An 11,421-nucleotide genomic window follows, 5' to 3' on the forward strand; every position below is an offset into this window, starting at 1 on the left:
GAGGCGAGGCGAGTTCGGCGCCGGCCGTCAAGGGGACAGCTGCTGCTGCTGCCGCCCAGCTGCTGGCGCCCCGCAGACATGCACCGGCGGCGGCCGGGCGCGCCCCTGGGCCTCGCCCCCGCGCGGGGACTCTGAGTACCGCCGCCCCCGTGAGAGCACCTGGCCGCTGGGGATCGCAGCACTGAGCTGCCGCCCACATCCAGCCATGCGGCGCTGGGCCTGGGCCGCAGTCCTGGCCCTCCTCTGGCCACAGCTCGCGTTGCTCTGGGGAGTCGGGGCATGGCGGGAGCCCAAGAGGCTGCGGCAGCCCGGCCAGCGCACAGAGGCCCCCAACGCCACGGCTTCCGACAGCGAAGGTCTGCCTGGCTCTCCCAAGGTATGCACAGGCCGGGCACACGTGGGCACAGGTGCACAGGGGCGGCTTTGGGACTGAGGTCATCGGATGCCCTCCCAGGCTCTGCCACAGAGGTCCCTTGGTGGGGTCTGCCGCAGCCCCGACTGGGGCCCCCCCAATCCGCACAGGCCTGGAGAGGGGTTGGGGAAGAGAGGCACTAACCAAGAGCCCAGGTGAGGGAGGACTGGGGGGAGATACAATTAACTCTTTGCAGCCACAGGCCATGGACTTTGGGCAACCTGCTGCCATTAGTTGTAATTGCTAATTCAGGCGGCGGGTGGGGGGGAGGGGGGTAAGAGAGCATGGCACCCCACAGCCTCTAAGGAAGGTTGGAGACTCCAGATCCCTGTGCTTCCTGGGGATTCTGTGTGGTCAGCATCCACCTGCAAAGTGCCCTGTCCTTGGATGTCCCTGGAGAAGGAGACCCTGGCACTGACAGGGTCTCAGTGCACAAACCTCAGGTGATGCTGCCATTAGTGGCAGTTATCTGCTTGCTCAGGGCTGTTCCTCTAGGGAAAGGGCAGGGGCAGTCTGGGAACTGATCAGTAGGAAGGACTTCTGTGGGACAGCTACCCAAATGTCCTTACTCTTCCTGGTGGAGGTGGGCTTGTTCACTGCCTGCTCCCTACAGCCTCTGCCCTTGTGGCTCAGTGCTTAGGCTCCGGGACCACTGACCCATACAAGGCATTGAGGGGACAAGCAGATACTGGATGTTTCAGGATTAGGGGTGCATTCTCTCCCTGGGTGGGTAATCCCATCCTGCCTGCTTCTCCAAGTCCCCCAGGATGGAGTCCTCTGATCTACTGGGAAGGGACACCAGTTAGCAGACAGGACCTGCTTTGGTTGGGTTGGGTCTAGGTCCACATCAGGACTGGACCCTGCCCTGGGTCAAGACCCCTTGGCCCACTTGCCTGGTTTGGTGGCAGCTCCCCTGGAGTGGCCAGGCTTTCCCTTGGCCAGGCCAATAGTGCCATGCTTCTGTCCATGTCATGTACTCTTGCCAGCCTCACCCATCATCCCGAGACAGGACTCATTCTCACTGGCCATCCTCTCTCTAGTCCACAGCCTTCTCTTTGACACCCCCCCCAGCTCCCCCCCCACACACACACACACACCCCATATCCAGGACCAGGCTCACTGTCAGGGACACATTAGGCTGGTGAGAGGACCCCCAGCCCTGTGTGCACCCAGGTGTGCCCTTTCACATGGTAACAGGGCCAAAGGTGTCTGGGCCCTCCCATAAAGGCCAAGACTGGGCATCATGCCCTGGCTTCCATAGAGGACCTGTCCCTGTCCTGCCTGTGTCCTACCACCAGGACATCAGGTTCTAGTCCCTGGGGTGACCCATCCTACTGGTCAAGGCAGTTTCCTATGTGCCTGAGTTTCCCCAGTGACCTGTGGTTCCCAGCTCTTTGTGGGGCGCAGTAGGACAGGCAGGAGCCACTGGGGTCTGGTGGTCATTTCCTAGCCTTGCCCCCCTGGCTCTTTAGCCGCTGGAGCCCTCAGGGCCTGAGTTCTCAGATGCTCACATGACGTGGTTGAACTTTGTCCGACGGCCAGAAGATGGTTCCTCCAAGAAACGCTGTCGCTGTCAAGGCCAAGACAAGAAGTTGGTGAGCCCCTGGGCTGCCTCGGGGCCAGCCTTCCCAGGATCCTCCAGGGGGTTTAAACCCAGGGCAGGGGTGGCACTGGCTCCTACTGGGACCCTCACTTTCTCCTGCCTCCCCAGCGAGGCCTCTTGGGTCCCCCGGGGCCCCCTGGGCCTCCAGGACCCCCAGGGCCCCCCGGTGTGGAAGTCGCCCCAGCAACCCTGCTTCAGGAGTTCAAGGACATGCTGAAGGGTGAGGCTAACCCTAACCCTCTCCAGGCCCAGGAAGCCCCCACAGGGCCCTCAGGGGCCTCACCCAGGTTGCCTCCTCCCTGCAGAGGCCACAGAACGGCGGTTCTCAGCACGGCCAGACCCGCCACTGTCCCGTGGGGCTGGCCCATGGCTGACGGTTGAGGCCTTTCACTGCCGGCTGAAGGGCCCCGTGCTGGTAGACAAGAAGACACTGGTGGAGCTGCAGGGTTTCCAGGCTGTGAGTGGGGATGTGGGCCCAGGGCAGGTCCTGACATCTCTGGGGCACCCACTGCAAGTTCTCATTCACTAAGAGGGGTCTATGGGGACAGGAAGCAGCGTGGGGCCCCTACAGGTGAGATGGGCCCACGGACAAGACTGGGCAGTGTCTGAGCACATGTACGCATTGGCGATCTGGGGAGCCCATGCAGAGGGTGTGGGTGGCCTTGGTCAAGGTTAGGACCCCCAGTATGCCCAGACTGTTCCTTATACCAGGACTCTGGCAGGGCCAGGGTAACCAAGGAGCAGGGAAGCCCTCTGTGTGGGGCTCTTGGGTCCCCATCCACTCTTTGGGGCCTGGGTTCTGTGCCCTGAAACTCAGATGGAGGTAGACACAGGGGTCAGCCCTGTTCTTCTCCCATGAGAATGAGAACCGCTTGGTTCAGTGGCTGTCGCCAATAGCGTCTCCCCCTGGTGAGGTGTGCAGGGTGAGGGTCCAGGCCCTGCAGCCAGCCGCTCACTCACTGCCCCTTACAGCCCACTGCCCAGGGTGCTTTCCTGCGGGGGTCTGGCCTGAGCTTGGCCTCAGGCCGATTCACAGCCCCAGTCTCCGCCATCTTCCAGTTTTCCGCCAGCCTACACGTGGGTGAGCCAAGCTGGGCCGTGTGTTTGGTGAGGGTGGGGATGGGTTAGGCCTCAGGGGTGGACACCTGACACTGTGGGGCCATCGGAGATGCTACTGCCCCATTTGGGGCCCTGTGTTCTGGGGCCACACATCCACCCTCCCCCAGCCCCTTGGGGTCTGCCCTTGGGCTGTGTGTCTTGAAGCCCCTCTCCTACCACTGTCTCTGCAGACCATAGTGAGCTGCAGGGCAGGGCCCGGCTGCGGGCCCGGGACACTGTGCGTGTCCTCATCTGCATCGAGTCCCTGTGTCACCGCCACACGTGAGTGTGCCAGTCCCTGGGTCCACCTTTGGGGCCGGGACCACAGGCAAGCATCATGAGTGTATCTGAGCCTTCACTCTTGCCCTGCCCAGGTCCCTGGAGGCCATCTCAGGCCTGGAGAGCAACAGCAGGGTCTTCACGGCACAGTTGCAGGGGCTGCTGCAGCTGCAGGTGAGGGTGGCATGCTGACTCAGGTCATAGCCACTTGGGGGTCTGCCCTTGGGCTGTGTGTCTTGAAGCCCCTCCCCTACCATTGACTGCACAGACCATAGGGAGACAGTGGCTGGGTTCAGGGCCAGGGGCTGACAGCCCAGCGGGAGTCACTCAGGACCCTGGACCTAGCGTCCGGGAGGGCACTGCCTGGTGGGACAGCTCTTAGGTGCATAGGTGGTCCTTCATCTGGGCTGGGCCTTGGCCCCAGGTGCTCTTCCTGTGTCCGGGAGGCTGTGGGACCAGGATACCCACAGGCAGTGATGCCCACCGTGGTGCCTGCAGGCTGGGCAGTATGCCTCCGTGTTTGTGGACAACGGCTCCGGGGTGGTCCTCACCATCCAGAGTGGCTCCAGCTTCTCTGGGCTGCTTCTGGGTACCTGAGGGTGCAGAGGGAGCACCCTGTCAGGACCTGTGATTTCCCGTCTGAGGAAGGAGGCGAGAAGACCCCCAGTGGATTCCTGTGGTCACAGCAATAAAAGCCCCAGTACTCTGTTGCCCCGGGGTACTGTCTGGTTATTTCATTGGTGGAGGTGGGCGGGTGGCCATGGTCTGCCTGATGGTGTGCGTGCAGCCCTGGAGGATAGGGTGTAGACCTGGGGGCTTAATGAGGTCCCTACCACATAGCCCCCAGGCTCTCCTGCCTCTGGGGGAGGTTGCAGGAGCAGCCAGGCCCCCTGGCAGTTTCCACACGTGCTAGGGGCTGTGTTGACTCTGAGGGACCAGGACAGACGTCCATGTAGGTCCCAGCCCATGGCCTGGAACCCCCTCTCCTAGGATCTGTGCCGCCTTAGAAGGCAACCTGTTTGGCCTCAGGGCCCTGGAAGCCTCATCTTGGGGAGCAGGCCATGTGGAAAGACAGGCAGCTAGCTCTGGGGGCTGCATCCTGTGGGGGAGAGAAGAGCATTCGGATCTGTGCAGGCCATGGGTGGGACCACACCACGAGCACCTGTGGGCCCAGGTGTGCCTAGCCACAGGTATGGGCTGGGTAAGGCTGCCCAGCTGAGACAGGAGAGGGACAAGCGGCAGGCATCCACTTCTTGCCACCTTCCCCAGCGATGGCCTCCACATCCCAAAGGCCAGGGGCTGTGGAAGTAGGTAGGGTGGGCTTGGCAGAGCAGCCTTCCACCGCGGCCCTTGAGGCAGGAGCTGCTGGCCAAGGCCCTGACTTTCTGTTGTCGGTTTGGGTTTGAGGTCACCTATGGCTACACCATTTTGGCTCTGGCAAACCCAGACCTCAGGATGCCTGGGGTGGAGTCAAACTACCCAGATATGCTTTCTGGTTGGCACCCAGGCCCTCAGCAGGTGGCAGTGGGCCCCGAGCCTCTGACTCCTCCACAGATGCCCCAAGGAGGTGGGCAGGGAGGGCCTCCTCCCCCTGGAATCATCTCTCAGAGTCAGGGTGGGAGGTAGCCAGCAGGCAGAGGGATGTGTCTGCAGGCTCTGGGCAGGGTGTGGGGTGCAACAGTAGGCAGGAAGAGGCTGTGCCCAAGGCTATTGCCCCTCCTCTGGGGACTTGACTCATCTGGGAGGACAGAGGAGGGCCCTTCCCTGAAGCCTGATCTGCAGTGGGAAGGCTGATCCAGCCAGGCATGGAAGCAGAACCAAGCAGGCTTGCCAACTGACCCGTCCCCACCTCTCTCCCTGATCCCCCCAGAGTGGCGTCAGGGGCTGGGCCTGTTTACAGGGGTCTCTGCTTCACTGCGGCTGTTGCCGCCAGGTTTGGCAGGATATCCCTTACAACCTGCAAGGGCCAGTGTGGAGCACCCCTGGGTCCCCCATCAAGGAGGCTGAGAAGGGAGGGCTACCTGGGGGGCCCAGGCTTCGGGCAGGTGACTATCCCTACCCTAAATTCCCAACTCCTGAGGTCCTGATGAGTCACAGGGGCCCAGGCTAGGTGAAGAAGTCCAGACTTGGGAGCCCCCTGCAGTTCTGTCACTACCCTTGCTGGTGCAGCCCACCCCACTGGGCCAAGGTGGAGCTCTGGGGTTTCCCTGCAGCCCCAGTCCCACTGGCCATAGAGAGAAAGGCCACATTGAAAGGACTATGAGCACATCGGTGGAGGCACTGAGGACCCAAGTCCTGGCGGAGGCAGAGCAGGACTTGAGAGGACGGACGGCCTGGGCATATGTGTGTCCTCATGTCATGTCTGCAGTGCCCTGAGACGCAGGAGCCCTGGGACACAGATACCCCACTCACATCTGATTTCCAGGGGCTCCTGCCGGCCCAGCCCTGAATCGCTAGTCCACACCTCCCTTCTCTGCCCTGCGAGGAGCAGCAGCCCCACCCCGGGCAGAGTGAGCTAGGGCCAGAGGCAGCCTCCCAGGACAGTGGGCTTGCCTTGGCCTGGCTGCACCTGGTGGGGTCTCCCACCACCCTTCTCTGGGCTGTGGTCCTCTTGACTGCAAGGATTGTGATGTTCAAGATGGAGCCCTGGAGAATGGGACCTGGGGTCCCACAGAGAGACAAGGAAATGAGAGATGAGACACCAAGAGCGAGGCCAGCACTGCAGAGCCACACTCGGGCAGGTGGCCAGGCTGAGGTGGGCCCCTCCTGGTGCCCGGCTCCACCTGCAGCCATCTCGGTGTGTCAGCCAGGGACCCCAGACCTGGACCAAGAATGGCCTGTGCCTCTCCAGTCAGTGTCCTGGGTGCTCGTGTTGATGGCTGAGTGTTCACACGGATGACATCAGGAACCTGAGGGTGTGTCCCAGTGTCCCCACACAGGTGCCCCTGAATGTCTTGAGTTTCTGTGGAGGGAGTGTGTGGGGGGTCTCTATGTTTCCGGGGGTCTCTGCTCTGAAGCCAGGGCTTGCTTCAGGGCCAGAATTACCAGGCCCCTGTGCTATAATCATGGGGCAGGTTTCAGATGAGTCACTGAGCTCAGAAGTGGTCCTTGGCACCAAGGAGCCCCAGTCTTACGGACTTATGGATAGAGATGGTGGCCCAAGGTAGAGAGGTTGCTATCTAGAGCCTCAATCTGGCTCACCGTCATGGCTGCCCAGGGCATTTGGTGCTCCCTGGCTGGGGAAGCTTAGTGAAAGGGTCACAGGCGAGGGGCTTCTTACCCCCAACAAGGGGCTCCTGGTGCCCTGCCTTGGGGAGAAGCCCCTTGGGTGGCAGCAGGAACCTCGGGTCATCCATGGACTCCATCCTGTTCACTGACTGGGCTTCCAGGTTAGGCTGCTGTTGCAGGCAGGATTCCATCGCCTGGGACTTCAGCAGCCTGAGGTCTTCTGCAGCCTGGCACTTGGGCTGGAGAGCATTGTTGGTGTGGGCAACATGCCCCTGGCCTGCCAGCACAGTGTCACTATGGGCATTCCTGCCCGCCTGTGCGCCTGGTGGTTGTTTGGGTGGGCCTGGTGTGGAGTCTGGGGACAAAGGGCCTTTGTTTGGGAGGATTTAGGGCACTGCCCCTCCTGTGGGGCAGTGACTCACGGGGTTCTTCCGGTGTGATAACATCAGTTTTGCAACAGCGGGCATGTCATACACATGGGCCGCCTGGCCCGGTGGGGCTCCTGCCTTCACCTGTACCCACAGCCCTGAGACTGCCCTGCTGGGACATGGGTGTGCAAGGTGGCAGCCAGGGCAGAGCAAACGAGAAGTCAGGGGTTGGAGGCCCAGCAACTCCTTTCCACAGTGAAGTGTCTCCATGAGCTCCACTCAGTCCCCTAAGCCTGTGTCCACCTCTAGCCCCAAACCCTTCCCTGAAGGCCTCCAGGCCTGCAGACCCACATCAACCCCAAGGGCTCCCTCAGCGGCAGGATGTACTGAGGCCTGACTCTTGGAAATACTTCCAGACAGCTGTGTGTGGATCTTTCTCTGGGACACGGTTGGAGGGTGAGTCCTTGACCCTCTGTCACCGCCCACAGGGACTTGAGCTGGCGTGGCCATCCATCATGTCACTTCCCCTGGGGATCAGAGGTGGGTGGCTGGGAGTGTGGGGCCCCTCGGGGGAGGCTGGGCCAGCTGAGACCTTCAGACGCCACTGTAGGGAGGGCTAGGGCTTGGGTCACCTCCCTCTCTGGTCAGAGGCTGGGTCAGGCTCCAGATTAGTGGGAGGTGGAGCTGGACATGGGCTCTGCTTGGGCTCCTGCCCCACACAGACCTTGACTCAGAGGGTGGGCTCTGCTTGTAGTGTTCACTCTGGAGAATGGAGATGACCACTGTCCAGGCTCCTACAGGCACACTCCACAGCTCTTGGCTGTTCCCCGGCTTCATGCTGCATTCAGCTCCAGGGGCAGCTAAGATGGGACAGGGCTCCCAGTGTTGCTGGCAAACTCTGGCTATGGACCTCCTTTGTGGCCCCACTGGAGCCAGGTGCCAGCTTCAGCCCATGGAGATGCTGCTGGCCAGGCCAGTGTAGAGGCCTGAGTCTGGCAGGAAGCAGAGAGTTCAGGGAACCCGGCCTTCTGGATTCTTCTGCACCTGCCTTCCCTGACTTCTCCCCATAGTGTCCTGGGCCTCAGCCACCCTCCTTGTAAGCCCACCCACTGTGGGTATTCCCAGGGAGGAAGGGATGAGGGGATCCAGAGAGTCATGCCATGCTGAAGGAATTCCGGGCATGTGGGGTAACGCCAGGCCCCAGGAAGCAGTGGGGCACCCTAGGATTGTTTCAGCGTTGGTGGTGTGACTGGTGTGGGGAGCCGAGAGAGGAGGACACACTTGTGGAAACAGAGCTGAGGGGGGCTGGCAGTTCCAAAGGAGAGGGAACAGGTGCCCACAGAGGCCAGTTGATGGTTGGGGGGAGGGGAGCAGGGCTGCTGGGGCTTCGGGGTCCCAGGAACAGAGATCCCTGGGAGGTTGGGCTATGGTCCCTCAAAAGCACTGTTTGCTTGAGGATGCTAGAATTTTTTTTTTTTTTTTTCCCCCTCACAGTTTTGCCTCATTTGGGCTATTCTGAAAAGGTCTGGGTGGATGGGTGCCTTGGGAGGACCCACTCTGCGGGCAGGTGCCTCCATGCCAACATGGGGGTCAGAAAAGGAGTGCTGTCCTCTGAGCCCCCACAAGGAGACCCTGAGGTGTCCCAGTGCCCTCTGCTCAACCACACACCCTGCCTTGCAAGCCTAAGTATCTCAAGCCCCATGCCTCCTAAGGCCCTGACACTATGTCCCCATCTCCAGGACCAGGACAGCACGTGGCTATGGCCACTCCATCTGTGCCAGGCTTCAGTCTTAGGTCCCAAGTCCTGATACTGCACTGATACAATGTGAATGTGGGACATCAACCAAAGTCGGCTGTGTTCTGCTTTGACAAACTTTGGTGTTCCAAGTTGGATTCAAGACTCTCCCCCTTGCAGGTCAAAACCAGCTGCACACTGGCAACTCCATGTGGTTCGTCTGAATCCTAAAGCTCGCAGCCCTGCCCACAGGAATGCACAGGCCCAGGGCCTGGCCTCAGGAATCTTCCCTGAGCAATTGGCAAGTGTATGTGTGGACGTCTTGGGCATGTGATGCCTGTGGTGCTCTCTGGAGTACTGTGGAGGACAGTGCAGCCCTGGCCCAAGTCCTGCTCTGCCCCAGGCCATGTGGTCCTTGGAGTCTGCAGTCTCTCCAGGCTGCTTTTCTTCCCCTGAACAGTGGAGATAGGCCAGCTGCTCAGCTGATTCTAGGGTCCAGACGAGAGACCCCAGGTGGAAACGGCAAGTAGTTATCTGGGTCCTACGTTACCAACACCCTTGGGGACCCTGCACCCCCTCAGTGGGCAGGGCCCTTCTGCTGCCCTGATTCTTCCAGTCCCATCTAGGCATGATGTACAGGCAGGGTGTTCATCCTGGCTTCAGGGGCCTGCTGGACACGGCTGGCTCCACCTCCTCTCAACCCTGCAGCCTGGGACAGTCTGGCCCCATGCTCTCGGGCGGGAGATAAGTCTTCAGATGGCTGGCCACAGACCCTCTTCACCGCCTTCCAACAAAATAACCCCATCCTGTGCCTGAAATTCACAGCCCGAGAACTCCGAAAGACATCAGCCACCCAGTTACAGAACCCAACCCTGACAAGAAGCCGGGGCTCCGTCCGCACAGGTTGGAGTGGCTCCCACCATCTGTCACCTCATGAAACAACCAGTTTTCATTTCTTGTGTGTGGAGCCCAGGGCCTTGCACACATTAGTCAAGTGCTTCAACACTGAGCCATATCCCAGCCCCAGCTTTTCATACTCAATGGGCACAAAAACAGGGACGGATGAGGGATGTTAAAAATATGGTGGTTCCTGTGGTCAGTATGCCCGTGTGTAAGTCCTGGTCAACACTCCAAGGGCTTGGATTCCTCAGAATGGTGCCAAGTCTGAGCAACCAGGAATCTAAAGGCCTGTGTGGAAACCTTAAAAGGAAAGTCTGTTCAGAAACAGACACACAACTGACCTGTGTGACAAAAAAAAAAAAAAAATGGACAGCTTAAAATTCTTCTGTTTAACATACAGGGGCCTGGTCATCCACTCAAGTTAATTGAAAGATTAACCCACAAACTCCAAGTTCTGAAATAAAAATCTTTTTCTTAAATAATAGTAAAAAGAGACCTGCACACTGTCTGTGTGGAACTCTCATTGACACAAATGTACAATACTTACGTACAGGTCACAGGCAACCACTGAATTATATTTACCATGAACTCACTCAAGAAACAGATCAAAATGCCATTAAAGCTAATTAATGTTAAACCAATTCAAATCTGACATGTGACAGACACAACTGACAAGACACAAGAGAGTGTGACCTATCCAAATAATGCAGTGACAACTTTGGATGGTGACATAGTTAGGCCGCAGGTGAGGGGAGCTGCTGGCCCCAGGGGCCAGGGAGGTTCCTCCTGCCCTCACCCAATGGGAAGCAGCAGCTAGGCTGGGCAAATGTAGGCCAAGACCAGGGGTAGGAGGAGCTGCATTATGCAGCACCTCCAGGAGTCTCCAAACCCACAAGATGTTCTTGGTTAGGACCACAAACGTGGCCACAAAAGCGCACAACTTGGGCGTGCGGTTGGGGTGAAGGGGGCTAGGTGTTGTTTGCTGCCGCCTGGCATCCGCTGTCACCGCATAAGCCAGGTACTTCTAGAGGGCCTGGCAGATGAGTTTGTGTCCCTGGGACTCAGGGGATGCCCTCCTTCCGCTGACAGCACTGCGAAGGTGGCGCCGACCAGTCATAGACATAGGAGAGGCGCAGCTGCACCTCGCGCTTGCACAGCCGGCCTTCACGTAGCAGCATCTGCTGCTTCTCTAGCATGTCCTCCGGGCTCTGCTTGTGTGTCACCAGATATTGGTTGCTGCAGCCGCGCGACTTGTACTCGGTGTCGAAGCGCGGGTCGTGCTCCCGCTGCACATCCACCGGTGCCAGCCAGGCGCCCAGAGACACGTCCTCACTATGCCACGCGCGCAGATACTCGCGGCTGAGGCGCAGGTAATGGACCAGGTCCGCCGAGAGCACGTAGCCCCCGCCCAGCGCGTAGGGGAGATAGTAGTCACAGAGTTGCCACGCAGCCTCGCGCCAGCGACCTCCGGGCTTGACGCGCCCGCGACCCGAGAAGAAACCCCAGTAGAGGCGGCGGCGGCGCGCGGGCTCGCGCGCGCGGAGCTCGGCCAGCAGCGCGTCCAGCCGAGCAAACGAGTCGTCGTCTGCCTTGAGCACGAACTCGAAGGCCACGTGTTCGTCTAGCCAGGCCAGCATGGCCAGCACCTTGGCGGTGAGGTTCTCGTAGGCGTCGCGGAGTGCGGGCAGCAGCAGCAAGTCTCCGTGCCGCTCCTGCTCTCGCTCCAAGGCGCGCCGCTGCTCCGCGCCCAGACCGCCGTCGCCACGCCGCAGCGACGCCCACGCACGCAGCGCTGCCG

The 11,421-nt window shown here is 60.2% G+C and overlaps 3 protein-coding genes across 3 annotated transcripts in view; 2 read left to right on the forward strand and 1 right to left on the reverse strand.

The window, feature by feature from the left end:
* The window catches only part of Sdf4 (stromal cell derived factor 4), a 32,255-nt gene that overhangs the window by 11,382 nt on the left and 9,452 nt on the right, over positions 1-11,421 (forward strand). The window lies entirely within an intron of this gene.
* C1qtnf12 (C1q and TNF related 12) lies at positions 7-4,102 on the forward strand. Its single transcript, XM_015501540.2, has 8 exons — positions 7-376; positions 1,885-2,007; positions 2,124-2,235; positions 2,321-2,472; positions 2,988-3,096; positions 3,305-3,395; positions 3,488-3,566; positions 3,891-4,102. The coding sequence occupies exons 1-8, from the start codon at positions 206-208 to the stop codon at positions 3,987-3,989; spliced, it is 936 nt and encodes a 311-aa protein (XP_015357026.1). The 5' UTR covers positions 7-205; the 3' UTR covers positions 3,990-4,102.
* The window catches only part of B3galt6 (beta-1,3-galactosyltransferase 6), a 3,061-nt gene continuing 1,817 nt past the window's right edge, over positions 10,178-11,421 (reverse strand). Inside the window, exon 3 of the mRNA XM_015501344.2 lies at positions 10,178-11,415. Within this exon, the coding sequence (XP_015356830.1) occupies positions 10,685-11,415 (731 nt within the window). The 3' untranslated portion in view covers positions 10,178-10,684. The remainder of the gene's footprint in view (positions 11,416-11,421) is intronic.

Source organism: Marmota marmota, unplaced genomic scaffold (assembly GCF_001458135.2).
Source record: "Marmota marmota marmota unplaced genomic scaffold, marMar, whole genome shotgun sequence".
In the NCBI taxonomy this organism is placed as follows: domain Eukaryota; kingdom Metazoa; phylum Chordata; class Mammalia; order Rodentia; family Sciuridae; genus Marmota; species Marmota marmota.